Source organism: Giraffa tippelskirchi, chromosome 11, assembly GCF_054371585.1.
Source record: "Giraffa tippelskirchi isolate mGirTip1 chromosome 11, T2T-mGirTip1v1.2.pri, whole genome shotgun sequence".
Classification (NCBI taxonomy): domain Eukaryota; kingdom Metazoa; phylum Chordata; class Mammalia; order Artiodactyla; family Giraffidae; genus Giraffa; species Giraffa tippelskirchi.
Window position 1 is genome coordinate 15,308,741 of NC_137285.1, and position 14,876 is coordinate 15,323,616.

Below are 14,876 nucleotides of genomic sequence, written 5' to 3' on the forward strand. Positions count from 1 at the left end.
TACAGATAACTTTAGCAGTGTTGGTACTGTTCTATATCTTAAGTGGGATGGTAGTTTCTTGGGTGTTCCTTTTGCTGTTATGTTTCACAGCTTACATTGTATATATATATATCATTATATCTTTTATTTTATAGACATGTATGTATTTTAACATATTTATATATATGTTTTCTATATGTATATATATATATTTTTTCCCTTTAGGATGTAACTGATATTAAATAACTTTTTTATCTTCCCTGGTGGCTCAGGTGGTAAAGAATCTACCTGCAATTCAGAAGACCTGGGTTCGATCCCTGGGTTGGGAAGAAATAAATATTTTATTTTGATACAATAGTTAAGAGATTTAGGACTGGACAGTAATTTTCCCATCCCTCTTGTCAAGCCACTGGTAAGCAGATATGCCTCCTCCCTGATGGCGGTGACACTTGTAGAGGGAAGCAACAAGTTGCTCCCCCATGCTGGTCCTCTGAAGCTCTACTCCTCCAGGATCACTTCCAGCACTCACCTTTCACGCTCAGCCAGACGTCCACCTCCCTCACCCCTACAGCATTCTCAGCCCGGCAGACGTAGTAGCCCTCGTCCAGGTCCTGGGAGCAATTGCGGATAGTGAGGGTGGAGCTCTGGCCACTCTGGGTGATGAGGTGGTGGCCGCTGGGCTGGATGACCACCTTGGGCTGGGTGAGGTTCCTCAGCCATAGGATCTTGGCAGGGGGGTAGGCTCCAGACACCTGGCAGGTAAGCGTCACATTGCCCCCCACGAAGCAAGTCTTTATGGGCTCAGACAGAAGGGAGGGGCTCCCTGGCCATCAGAAGGTGAAGAAAAATAAACATTTAAGGATATTCAAGCGGTGACCTGAGAATTTCAAGAATGTTACTTGTTGTGGAACAAAGCAACTCTAGGAATTTCTGTACCACATCTGGTCTCATATAATAATAAAAGATAATATTTGTTGAGTGTTTACTATGGGCTAGGCACCCTATATATTAACCCAACTAGTTCTCAACAATAATCTTGTTATCCCCATTTTGCATAGGAAACTGAGGAACAGAGAAAGTCAAGTAACTTAAAGTCACACAACTAAGGAAGTGAGCAACTAGAATTTAGGGGGACCAACTGTCCTGGGTTGCCCAAGACTGAGGGGATTCCCAGCACCTGGGGGCTTTCAGTGCTTGTGAAGTCCTAGGCAAACCAGAATGAACTGGTCTGTGTAAGAATGGAACCCAAGAAGTCAGGCTTTTGTGGTCCACATCTCCTTACTTCCTATGTTTTAGGGTTCTGTGTGTAGTAACCACACTGATCAGATAAAATACTGGCACACACCCTGACAAGGGTGTTCCAGGGAACAGGAGGGCACCTGTATTAGTTTCCTGTTGTTGCTGTAACAAATTGCACAAACTTAACAGCTTAAAACAATACAAATTAATCCTTTTATAGTTCTGAAGGCCAGGCATCTGAACTAATCTCACAGAACTAAAGTCAAGGTGTTGGCAGAGCTGGTTCCTTCTGGAGGCTCAAGGAGAGAATCCATTTCCTTTTTTTCTCAGCTTCTAGAAAGGAGCCACCTGAATTGTTTGGCTCATGGCCCCTTCCTTGAATTACTCCTACTGCTTGCATCTGTCATCACAAATCACTACCACACTGACCCTCCTGCCTCCCTCTTATGAGGACCCTTGGGATCACACTGGGCCCAACCAGAGAATCCTGGACAATCTCCCCATCTCAATATCCTTGATCACGGATGCAAAGCCCCTTTACCATGTAAGGAAACAAATTCACAGGCTCTGAGGATTAGGATGTGGGTATTTTTGGGGGGCCATTCTTCTACCATAGGTCTGTCCTAGAAAACTCAGACTGTGCATCCTTGTGGCCTTGGGGTCTGATTTAAGGGGGAGACAGGGAGCCATGAGATCTACTATGAGGATCAGTCTGTATCCTTCACACGGGAAGCCTTTCCCCCTAATGCACATCCTCTTGGGAAGGGTAGTGAATTCATCTTGGGAGGATTTATTAAATCCGTATTTTCAGCAGCTGAGGGATACAGAGCTGCATGTTGGGTTCCTGCCCAGGAGAGTGAAACTACACGCTTCCCCTTGGCAGTTGTTCCAAGAGAGAATCTAGGGTTTCACTGCTGGCATCCAGGGAAGAAGGAAGGGGGGAGGGGGAGGGGGTTGGGAGTGGAACAACCTCTCTCTAGGTCAGGTCAACAGAGGAGAATCGCCCAAACCTGGTTTTGCTCAGAAAAATCACCTGTGAACACCCCTTCTTGAATCAACTATCAGATTCCCCCCACGTTGCTAAATTGCTCCTTCCCTGCTTGTGGTTAACCAGAATTTCCTTTGGGGTCACAAAGCCAGCAGCAGTGACAAGCCGCATCAATACGTTTGTATTTCAGGGTCCCAAACCAAAGTTTGAGAAATGGCCCCTTCTTCCTCTATTAAAGGCAAAACAAACAGTCCCCCAGTGCACCTCCCCTGAAACCCAAAGGTATGTACTTTCGCCAAACACAGCATTCACCCCTCCAAAAGCTATGTCACCAGCCAGCTTGGGTGGCACTTATAAATTCAGAGTTTCGCTTAAGAGGATACTGCGTGCAAGGGTGGGGCAGGGGTGGGGTTGGTATTGCAGAGCCTCACAGATCTGCAGGAGATGGACAGCATGCTAGGGCCCTCACACACGGGGCTCCACAACATTGCATCCTGTCATGAGTTGAGTTGGTTTCTTCAGTTTTAGGGGGCCTACATGCCATATAATATGGTAAAGGACAGGGAAGCCTAGTGTGCTGCAGTCCATGGAGTTGCAAAGAATCTGACATGACTGAGTGACTGAACTGAACAGAACACACCATGTAAAGAGGGATCTGGGGAGTTCTCTGGTAGTTCAGTGCTTAGGAGTCAGCGCTTTCACTGCTGTGGCCCAGGTTCAATCCCTGGTTGTAGAACTAAGATACTGCAAGCCACGCAGCACAGCCAAAAAAAAAGGAAGAGAAAAATAGAGGTCTGGGTAGCAGGAATCCCTGAAAACATTGCCTTTCATCAGCTTGGGGGCTATGCTGCCCTGCATCCCTGGGTGGGTGTTAGTATTGCCCTTCAGTGATGCACTAGTCCTTCTATGTAGAATGATCCAGAGCCCCTCAGCCCTGAAGACATTGCTACTCAAGGTGTGGTCCTCAGGCCAGCAGGATCAACACTTCCTGGGAGCCAGTTAGAAATGCAGTCTTGGATCCACCCAGACCCAAAGAGTCAGAATCTGCATTTTAACCAGCCCCTCAGGTGACCAGCATGCTCATCGAGGGTTGAGTGCCCCTGAGGGAGGCGGGGAGAACTGGATGGCATCAGAGTTGAGAAGGGTCCTGGCTCTGTGCCTGTTTCCCATGCTCCTGGAATTGGGAAAAACTTCTGGTCAGCTCCCTTTTCCAGACACATTTCTTAGCCCTGAGCACATATTTAGATTCAGATTACGGGCCAAGTCTCAGAGGCCACAGGAATGATAACTTAGGCAAGATCGGCAAATAAAATGAGAGGGTGAGGGCAAAATAACAAACCTTGCCAGCTGCCTCTGCCAATTTCACCCTCTCTCAGCATCAGTCCATCATTTATTCACTTCCTGGGATTACGATCCATAACACACTTGTGGCATTTCCCCGTTATGTACCACCCTGAGTGTGTCTACTGCTTTCTAGTTGCATGAGTCTGGGCAAGTCAGCTCCCTCTGTCTCACCTTCCATAAAATGGAGCGTCCTCCAAAAATTTGTGTTCATCTAGAAGCCCAGAATGTGGTCTTACTCAGAAATGGAGTCTTTGCAGAGGTAACTAGTTAAGGATCTCAAGATGAAATCATCCCAGATTGAGGGTGGACCCAAAATCCAAGGACTGGTATCTTATAAGAAGAGGAGAGGGACTTCCCTGGAGCTCCAGTCGTTCGACTCCATGCTTTCACTGCAGGGAGTGCAGGTTAGATCCCTGGCAAGGCAACTAAGGTCACACGTGCCACATAGCAAAAAAGAAAAATGAAGAGGGGAAGGCACAGGGAGACGCACCCACAAAGAGGAAGGCCACGTGAAGACAGACACAGGCACCGGGGTGATGGGGCCGCAGGAACACATAGAGCCATCAGGAAGTGGAAGAGGCTGTGAAGGATTCTGCCACGAAGGCTTTGATGGGAGCGTGGCCCTGCCAACACCTGGATTTCAAACTTCTAGCTTCCAAAACTGAGAGAGGATAAACAGCTGTTGTTTTAAGCCACCACCAAGTTTGTGGTACTGCAACTCCGGGAAACTGATTCTGGGGGATAATACTGCAAGAGCTCAATTCACCAGCTGACTGAGGACTGAACGAGATGCTGTGTGCAAAATACTCGGCACCTGCACAGGGTCTGCACTCAATAAACCACTACTGTCTCTATTGCAGTTGACCGTAGAACAACATGGGGGTTGGGGGAGCCAGTCTGTGTGGAATCTAAAATCCATGTCCTGCTATCTCTGCCTCAAACACAAAGAAAATGACTCACCCAAGGATAGGAAGCTGAAATAGTTTTGGATAGCATCAGGACTCAAACCCTAGTTCTTTTGATTCCACATCTTATGCTCTCTAATCAGACACACACTTTCCCCCACACTGAGTTAAAGATCTATAAAATGAAAATATAGGTACTATATTGGGAAAAAAAAATCCACATGTAAGTGGAACCTCACAGTTCAAACCCGCCTGTGCTGTTTAAGGGTCAGCTGTATTGTGATATTGCCATTTTCTGGTTTAAGTTTGCCAGACTTCTCTCTCCAAGTTTAAGTCTTTTAAAGGGAAGGACTCTGTATTCCTCCACAGCACCTGGCACCATACATGCATCCGTGTTTGACTTTGGTCTCATCTGACTCTTTGCAACACTATGTAGCCTGTCAGGCTCCTTTGTCCATAGGATTCTCCACGCAATAAGACTGGAGTGGGTTGCCATGCCCTCTTCCAGGGGATCTTCCTGACCCAAGGATCGAACCCACATCTCTTGTCTCCTGCACTGGCAGGGTGGTTCTTTATCACTAGCCACCTGGGAAGCCCACTTGGCACCATGCTGAGTACCTAAATCTCACACAAAGAAAAGATTTGCCAGATTAAGTGTGGAAAGAGGGCACCTGGATAAAAGCAAGAGCCTTGGCGTCAGACCAGCCTGGCTAAGTGCTGCTCCATCACTTAAGAGGTGGCTGATCCTGAGTAAGTTAGTTCACACGTGTTATCATCTACAAGTTACGAATCATCCTAATTTGAAGGCTACTATGAGGATTACAGATAATAAGTTAACAAGTAAGAGACAAAGACCTTTTGAGCATGGAGACCTAAAACAGGACTGACAGAGAAGACCCTTTCAAAATCAGAAATTGCTCATCACTAGCAGAAATGTCACAAATATGGTTTAGGAACAAGATATGCCAGAATAATATCTATAATGTGCATGACAGTTCTATGAAATTAAGTGACTCTTGTGAAATAAGAAACGATGAAGCCAATAAAAAAGAATGGAGAAAATATGAACAGATAATTCACAGATAATATACAGGAAGCCAATAAATGTATGAAAATGATCAACCCCACCAGTGATCAAAGAAACCCAGATTAAAACAACTAGCCATGTTCCAACTAGCAAACAGGAAAAGTTTAAAAAAATTAGTAAGACTCAATGTTGGTGGAGATACTGGGAAATAAATATCCTCGTATGGTCTTTTCTAGAGAGAGTGACTGCCAGAAGGTACAGGGTTTCTTTTGGGGTGATGGAAATGTTCTGGATTAGAATGGTGATGGTAGTACAACACTGTGAATATACTAAAAAAAAAAAAAAAAAACCCCACTGAATTATACTCTTTAGTGAATTTTAGGGAATTGCCCAGTGGTCCAGTAGTTAGGACTCCACCCTTTCACTGCTGAGGGTGCAGGTTCATCCTGATTGGGGAACTAAGATCCCACAAGCTGCATGGTGCAGACCTCCCCCCACCCCACCCCCCCAAAATAGTGAAATTTATATTATGTCTCAAATTGTATCTCATTTCTTAAAAATTGCCCCCAAAACAGTTCAGTCAGATTTGGCCCATGGGGCACAGTTTGCCAACTCCTGTCCTTGGGCAGAAAGTGAGTCCTGGTCCCTTATGTTGCCAAAGGCCAGGTACAGTACCTGGCACAGAGGGGACACCTGGGGACAGTGTGTTCAATTAGTGGGAAGGGTCAACCACTCAAATGCCACTCGCCTCGGAGAACAAGCACTTGCTGGTACACCCGGGCTCACTTCTCAGCATGTCCGCTCTCCACACTGCACCTCTGAGGATTATTCTCACAAACTGTGAGGACAACCTCACCAGGGCCAACACAATCCAACATACTTTGGCCCTGGCTTACTCATTGTATTGGTCTCCTGAGGCTGCTGTAACAAAGGGCCACAAACTGGGTCGCTTAAAACAACAGAAATTTTTTCTCACAGTTCAGAAAGTCTGAAGTCCTAAATCAAGGTGTCAGCACCTTGCCCTGTATGAATTCCTGGCCCACAGAAATCATGAGATAACGATTGTTGTTTGAAGCCATTAAGTTTAGGGATAATTTGTTCCATGAACAAATTGAACCTTTGTCATTTGTCAACAGACAAATGAACATTGGTTTGTTCACGGCTCCATCTTCAATACTTAGAAACTTGTGCCTGGCATGTAGTATGTGCTCAATTAGTATTTGTCAAGAGAAAACCAGTTTGGACTAGAACCAAGAAGTTTCATTATGCATCTTTAAAGTTTGAAAGGAAGGAAGCATAATGCAAAAGGAAGGGCGTAGGGAAGGGATGGAGTGGGAATTTGGAGTCAGCAGATGCAAACCTGTATATATAGAATGGATAAACAACAAGGTCCTATTGTATGGCACAGGGAACTATATTCAATATCCTGTGACAGGGACTTCCTTGGTGGTCCAGTGGCTAAGGCGCCATACTCCCAATGCAGGGGACCTAGGTTTGCTCTCTGGTCAGGAAACTAGATCCCACATGCCCACGTTGAAGATTAAAGATCCTTATGCCACAGCTAAGACCTGGCACAGCCAAATAAATAAATATTCTGTGATAAACTACATTGGAAAAGAATATTAAAAAGAATATGTATATATGTGTGTGTGTATATAACTGAATCACTCTGCTACCCAGCAAAAATAACACAATATTGTAAGTTAACTATACTTCAATTTTTTAAAAATTAATTTTAATCAATAAATTAATTTAAATTAATGATTGATTTTGTTAATAAATAATAATTAATTAACAATACTTTGATTTTTTTAAAAAAGAAAATGGGAGGAAGATATGAAAGGAATTCAGTTTACTCCAACACCCTGGGCTCTCTTTCTCAGACCCTCTTTCAAAGGGTTGTCCCAGAAGACAGGAAGGTGAGTGGACCCCAACCCCAGAACAAGGCAAGGCAGACTCACTGATCTGTACCACACAGCTGGCTCCCAACTCCGGCCCCACGATGTGGCTCCCGACACACTTGAACGTCTTGCCATCTGACAGCTGGGACTGGCTCAGCATCTCCACCCCTAGCTTTGATGTCCCCACGACCACACCTCCTGGCTCTTCTGTCCACAGGAAGTCTGGGTCTGGGTATCCCCCAGCCCAGCGACAGCTGAGCTGCAGTGAGAACAATCCTGGCGACACCTCTGCCCAGCACTGGGGGGCTGACGGAGGGGGAGCTGCAACATAACAGAGAACGCAGCCTTAATCATAGGCTAAGATGAGCCACTGGGCTGACTCTAAGGATTACAGAACCAGGGTATCGGAGAAACAGCAACTCCAGTTAGTGTACCTTGAAATAGATCCTAGTACAAATCAGTGCCTGACAAAAGTCGGGTTTCCCCTGCTAGGTGTTAAGTCTCTGAAGAGATTTGCATTTCTCACTAGCCCCATGTGGCTATTTGATTTAAATTAATTACAAATTTAGTTCCTCCATCACACTACCCACATTTCCTAGTAATCACATGTAGGAGGTGGCCACTGAATTAGACCACACACAAGACAACATCTCCATCATTACAGAAAGTTCTACTGGACACTGCTGATCCCTGCAGGGCATTACAGGAAGAGAGAGACTTATTCATCCCCAATCCTCAACACACTTTTTTTCTATGTGCAAATACAATTTTTAAAACTATATATATAAAAATTTAACAAATTACAAACTTGTAAATGTCAGGTAACCCATGTATTCATAATTATACATAAAAAAGTTATGTATATATCATATATTTATATATTTTATATAATATATAAATATTTTACATAAAAGTATTTTCTATAATATGTAAATAATTTAAATACTTTATATATTTTATATAATATACATAAATAGAAATTTGGACCTCATATGGGTAGATATGTGGCATCTACAAGAAAAATTATTGGAAATACATCAAAACGATGGAGAGTACAAGTGATTATTTTCTTCTTTCTACTCATCTGTGTTTCCTGCAACAAGGAAATGACTTTATATAACTTTATATACAATGTCATTTATGATAGACAGCATTGAGACTTACAAAGGCTCTGAATAATGTATGAAGTAAGTGTGTCATTACTCTGCCTACTAATTTGTTGTTCTCATGCTCCCTTTCATTAGCATGGATTATGAGTGCACCCTGTGTTTCTACAGTGGTTTTCCTCCACTGAATGTGTGCATGAATGTATTTGGTTGTTTCCTCACCTGCAAAATAAAGCTTCATGAACTACATGTTCTTAACAGCACTAGAGGGCCTGAGCTCATGGACAACAATGAGTAAGGACAGATGAATGGATAAACAAATTGTAGTAGATCCATAAAATAGATACTCTTCAGCCATTGATGAAAACAAGTACTGACACAAGCTACAACAGGGATGAACGGTGAAAACACAATGCTAAGTAAAAGAAGTCAGTCCCGGGGATATCCCGGGTGGCCCAGTGGTTAAGACTCCGTGCTCCCAGTGCAGGGGGTGAAGGTTCCATCCCTGTTTGGGGAATTAATGATCCCACATGCCATGCACTGCAGCCCCCTCCCCAAAAAATAACCTCCGTTTAAAAAAACCCAAAAAACAAGAAGCCAGTCCCCAAAGGTCACATACATAGTGTATGATTCCATTTCTATGAAATGTCCTGAATAGGCAAGTTCATAAATATAGAATGTAGGTTAGTGGTTGCCAGGGTCTGGGGGAAGAGGGTATGGGATTGACTGCTTAATGGGTACAGGGTTTCCAATTTGGGGTGATGAAAATGTTTTGGAAATACACATGATGGTTGCACAACGCTCTGAATAGACTCAATGCCACTGAATTGTACATCTTAAAATGGTTAATGTTACGTTATATAGTTTCACCTCAAAAAAATAAAAAACAACTTTAGACCTGGCATAAATTCCCTTCTGTGGCTCACGGGGACTCTCCTGTACCCCTAGTTACCAGCAAGCTTCCAGAAAAGGCAATACTGTCTCTGACATGCAGTTCAGGTATGTCCATGTGTGCTGAGGGAACCACAGAAGCAGCTTAGGACCCGTGTATCAGGGAAGTCTTTGTGCACAAAGGGAGGCACAAACACACAGGTCACAAAGGGTCAAGGTGAAGGAGAGGAGGAGGGGAGCATTTCTTACGCACAGTAGACCAGGAGCTCGGTGGTCACCTTTCGATGTCTCCTGCTGAGCACGTTTGTGGCCAAACAGGTGTAGTTCCCTTGCAGGTTCTGTGACATTAGTAACAGCGTGAAGCAGCTGGCTGTCAGGTTGTTCCCGAAGAGTTCGGTGGTAGAATCTGGGGCCTGGAACCACCACTCAACCATGGGTGGAGGCCAGGATCTGCTGCTGCAGCTGAAGTCCACTTGGGAACCCTTGGCTGCATAGAGGGTGCCGTTGGGGAGCCTGCCAGTGCTGGAGATGTTGACCTCAACCTGAGAGGGGCCGTCTGCAGACAACAAGAGGGTGGGGAAGGCAGAAGAGTTAACTGGAGCCCCTCACCAGCATTAAGGGACATAGAAATGATCAAGCAGCAGCCAGTGAAGATGACAATACTACTTACTATGTGACAAATGCTGTGCTGAGTGCCCTTAGGCATGCTCTCACTTGTTGCTATTGTTGAGTTGCTAAGTCATGTCCAACTCTTTGCAACCCCATGGACTGTAGCCTGCCAGGCTCCTCTGGCCATGGGATTTCCTAGGCAAGAATACTGAAGTGGGTTGCCATTTCCTTCTCCAGGGGATCTTTCTGAAGCAGGGATCGAACGTGCGTCTCCCTTATTGCAGGTGGATTATTTATCAGTGAGCCACCTGGGAAACCCATGTTATCACTTATTATGTGACAAATGCTGTGCCAAGTGCCCTTAGGCATGCTCTCATTTACTCCTGAGCAATGACATGAGCTTTACTGAGGGGATCAATCCTTATACGAAAGGGAAAATGCAAATTGATCCTTTTCAAAAACACTGATGAGTGAAAAGGGTACCTGTGCATTAAAGAGTTAACACAGCAGGACTTCCCTGGCAGTCCAGTGGTTAGGACTCGGTGCTCTTACTGCCTGGTCAGGGAACCACAAAACAAAGAAAAAGAGAGTTAAGGTAACAGACCTGAGTATGCTTTCCTTAGAAAAGCCTGTCTATAAGGTTGGCCTTGGCTGGTGACTAAAACCTTGGATTCCAGGGGGGCTCCCACCATTCCCAGAACTGGTAAGAGTGGGGTTCACTGGGCTTAAACTGTTCCTACAAATAGTGTGGTTTATGCTAAGCACCTCCTCTCCTTCTGAGAGTCTGGAATTTTGGTATTTGCTGGGCAGAGGATGCCTACATGACCAGCCTCAGTAAAAACCTAGGGCACTGTGTCTCTGATGAGTGTCCCTGGTAGACAATAGTTCACATGTGTGGTCACAACTTGTGGCTGGAGGAATTAAGCATGACCCATGTGACTGCACTGGGAAAGGACTCTTGGAAGTGTGCTCCTGGCTGTCCTGTGAATTCTCCTAGGGAATCAGTGAGCCCAGGGGTAGTCTTGGGGCCCCCCACACAATGTCACACTGAAAGACAAGGAACACTGGTTCTAGCACCGATTTTGAACTCCACTTACTAGCTGTGTGACTTTTGGCAAAGTATTTAACTTCTCTTAAGCCTCTGTTTTCTCATATGTAAAATGGGGGGATACTAGAACCACGTTATGGGGTTGTCATGACAACTAAATGAATTACCATTATACAGTATTCAAAACAGTGCCAGAAATGTCCTCCCACCATTTTTACCCAGTGCACCTAAGATGCCACATCCTCTTTGATGAAGAGATCCGTCACCTGTTTATGCTAAAGTCCTGTAGAGTGTTACCACTGCCAGAGACTTCCTCTTAAGAAGAGTTCAGAAACAGCAATGCTTGACCAAATGAATAAACTATGACTGTAGAATTTTGAACAAAAATATGCCAGCAAGGACTTCCCTGTTGGTCCAGTGATTAAGAATCTGCCTTCCAATGCAGGGGACACGTGTTCGATCCCTGGTCCAGGAAGATTCCACATGTTGTGAAGCAAGTAAGCCCATGTGCCACAACTACTGAGCCCTCAAGCTGCAACTACTGAAGCCTGCGTGCCTAGAGCCCGTGCTCCACAAGAAAAGCCACCGCAATGAGAGGCCCAAGCACAGTGAAGAGTAATCCCCGCTCACTGCAACTAGAGAAAGCCTGCACGCAGCAATGAAGACCCAGTGCAGCCAAAAAAATAAATAATTTTTTTTAAATGCCAGGGGGATACATTATTAGGGGGAGGAAAAGGCCTTCCCAGAGCCCCTTAAAGTACAGAAGCTACTTCACCTATTTTGGGGCCACTGTATAACTATAGGAATTGTGAGTTTCTATGAAAACTATTCTTAACAATATGCATTTCTAGTTGGGGCTGGCTTCTAATAGTTGTAATGATTTGCTGGAATCATGTCACTTCCCACAGAGGGTCTGGGGAAAAGTTATACTGTGGTTTGGGAGGTGCTCAAATCTCCCACTGAATGTTGGCAACTAGCTGGGTAGGTATGTGGACCGGCAGGTCCTAGGGAGTGCCCACAGCTGGCATGCACCCAGTCAAGCACAGGGTACCTCTGTGGTATTGGTAGCCACGTCTGGACCAGCAGAGGCATTGTGTTAGACTGGGCAGCCTGGGTCTTCCAAACTATGGTCTGGAGGGTCACAGAGGCCTGTCATGGACAGTGCAGACCCAGAAACTGACTGGGAAGGGCTTTTGACCAGCACAATCCTCCGAAAAAAAAATGGTGTTGGATACAAGGAGTGGATGAGAATGAAGCAGATAGAAGGGTTAAAAAAAAATTAAATGAGGGAAACTGAAGGGTTTTCTGAACTAAGTGTTCGAAAGTTACAGTTCATCTATAAACCCTTGGGTTGAGTCTGCTTTTTAAAAAAAAATTTTTTAATAGTTCTGGAATGTAGGACTCCTCATTCCCAACCTAGGGCTTGGGAGTCAGTCTATCCCGTTTTATTTGCTTAGTTAATTTTTGGCCACACCACCTGGTTTGTGGGATCTTAGTTCCTTGACCAGAGATCAAACCTGTGCCCTCTGCATCGGAAACATGGAGTCTTAATCACTGGACTGCAAGTGAAGTCCTGAGTCTGCTTTCTTAACTAAAGCTGATGCCACCCATATAAGATGAACTTAATAAATGTGTGTGTTCTAACTGCTCCACCAAAAAAAAAAAAAAGCTGATGCCATCTTCTTAAACCCTTGGGGTTCTTCTCCTACTCTGACTATGAAGAAGGTGGCACCCATTTCCATCCCTCCTACCTTTCTCTCCGCCCTGCTGATATTCCTGAACGGAAACCACCAGCCACTTTTGCTTGCAGGATGATGGTGGCAATCACTCAAAGAGACAGATGGGGAGGAAACAAAAATAAAACAGCAAACAAAGAAATAAAATATAGAGTGGTTACAAAGGTTTAGCATCTTATGGAGGCCATGGTCACGTCAAGTTCTGACTTGTGGATGAATGCCTTAGCCTAATGGTTATGGGCGTGGACTCTGCACCCAGACACACCTGGGTGTAAATCTTACTGCCACTTCTAGATGGACAGCCTGAGCAAGTGTCCTTCCCTTCTACTCTCAGTCTCCTGTCCTTCCTATGAAATGAAAAGAAAAGGAGTAACTTCTACCACCAGGTTGTCAAAGGCTCCAATGAGATAAAAGAAGTAGAATACTTACCCTGGTATTTTGATATGTGGTTAACATTCTATGGGCTTCCCTTGTGGCTCAGCTGGTAAAGAATCTGCCTACAGTGCAGGAGACCTGGGTTTGATCCCTGGGTTGGGAAGATGCCCTGGAGAAGGGAAAGGCTACCCACTCCAGTATTCTGGTCTGGAGAATTCCATGGACTGTATAGTCCATGGGGTCGCAAAGAGTTGGACACAACTGAGCGACTTTCACTTCACTAATATTCTATACATGTTATCTAACATTATTATCAATAGTACACCTGTAGACTGATTCTAGAACAGGCATTGACACATGATAGCCCACTGTCTCTTTTTGTACAGCCCACAAACTAAGACAGTATTTACAGATGAACTTTCACAATCAATTTGAGAGAAAACACTAACTTTGAACCTCAAATAAGTGAAATGTTATCTCCCCGACAAAGAATTCCATTCTTCTCATTAGTAGGCCTGTACTACCAAACAGTACTCAATTCTCTGGTAGTCCATTGGTTAGAACTACGCTTTCGCTGCTGAGGGTGCAGGTTCAATCCCTGGTTGGGGAACTGAGATCCTACAAACCATGTGGAGCAGCCAAATTAAAAAAAGAGAGAGATGAAATATAGAGGCAAATGTAACAACCCCATTGACTCCCCATCTCCTTATTGGCCACTGTTCCTGTTCAACAGGCCAAAACCCAGAGGCTCTTATAAGCATACATCGCTGCTTCAGATGAGCTTGGCAAGACTTGAGTTAATCAATCTTGGGCAAGGGCCATTCCATCTTCTGATGAGCCCAGCAACCGTTCTTCAGTACACCCAACACCCTCTTTCCCTAGGACCTTATGTTGTCCTAGGTCACAGGGCACAGTGTCACTACCACCATCACAGAACGTGTATAAAGCAGATGGGCCCAATTAGTCAGAGAATAGAATTAGTCAGGGGCTTTCTCGAGACTCCTTTTCCTGCAAGTCTGGCATGGCAGTCACATCCCTGGCTAGACAGAAGCACTCCTATCCTCCAAACCCCAACTGAATCATCCAAAGGAGCTCCTGGAGGTTGATACAAACCAGCTTCCTCATTGCCCATGTGCCCACCAGCTCCAATGCTCCCTCAACACTTGCCTGGCCTGAGAAAAACAGACACAGGGAGAGGCTGGCATAGTGTACCGCTCAGCTCCCCAGTGGCTAAGAAATGATCTCTTGAAAGAAGCACAAAGTCTACTGGAACATGTTAAGGTCCATGCTACCCACTCTAAAGGCAGAAAGTGAATAGGAACTAAAGAGCCTCTTGATGAGAGTGAAAAAGGAGAGTGAAAAAGTTTGCTTGAAACTCAACATTTAAAAAACTAAGATAGTGGCATCCGGTCCCATCACTTCATGAAAAATAGAAGGGGAAAAAGTGGAAGCAGTGACAGATTTTATTTTCTTGAGCTCCAAAATCACTGTGGATGGTGACCGAAGCCATGAAATTAAAAGACGCTTGCTCCTTGGAAGAAAAACCATGATGAACCTAGTTGTTTGTTGTTGTCGTTTAGTCACTAAGTCATGTCCAACTCCTTTTCAACCCCATGGACTGTAGTCCAACAGGCTCCTCTGTCCATGAGATTTCCCAAGCAAGAATACTGAAGTGCCATTTTCTTCACAAGGGCATCTTCCCAACCCAGGGATCAAACCCGCATCTCC

General features: G+C 44.9%; 1 protein-coding gene across 10 annotated transcripts in view; it reads right to left on the bottom strand.

The window, feature by feature from the left end:
* VSIG10 (V-set and immunoglobulin domain containing 10) overlaps nt 1–14,876 on the bottom strand; it is a 39,327-nt gene that overhangs the window by 8,109 nt on the left and 16,342 nt on the right. For 7 of the 10 annotated variants that reach the window (XR_014068458.1, XR_014068459.1, XR_014068457.1 and 4 more), the window contains exons 3-5: nt 9,634–9,936; nt 7,444–7,704; nt 509–802 (exon numbers count right to left, since the gene is read on the bottom strand). Coding sequence is in view for 5 of the 10 variants with exons in the window: in XM_081539731.1 (XP_081395857.1) it covers nt 509–802; nt 7,444–7,704; nt 9,634–9,936 (858 nt within the window). In the remaining 5 variants the exon portion in view is untranslated. The remainder of the gene's footprint in view (nt 1–508; nt 803–7,443; nt 7,705–9,633; nt 9,937–14,876) is intronic. The other 3 variants (XR_014068460.1, XM_081539734.1, XM_081539733.1) reach the window with 1 other exon arrangement.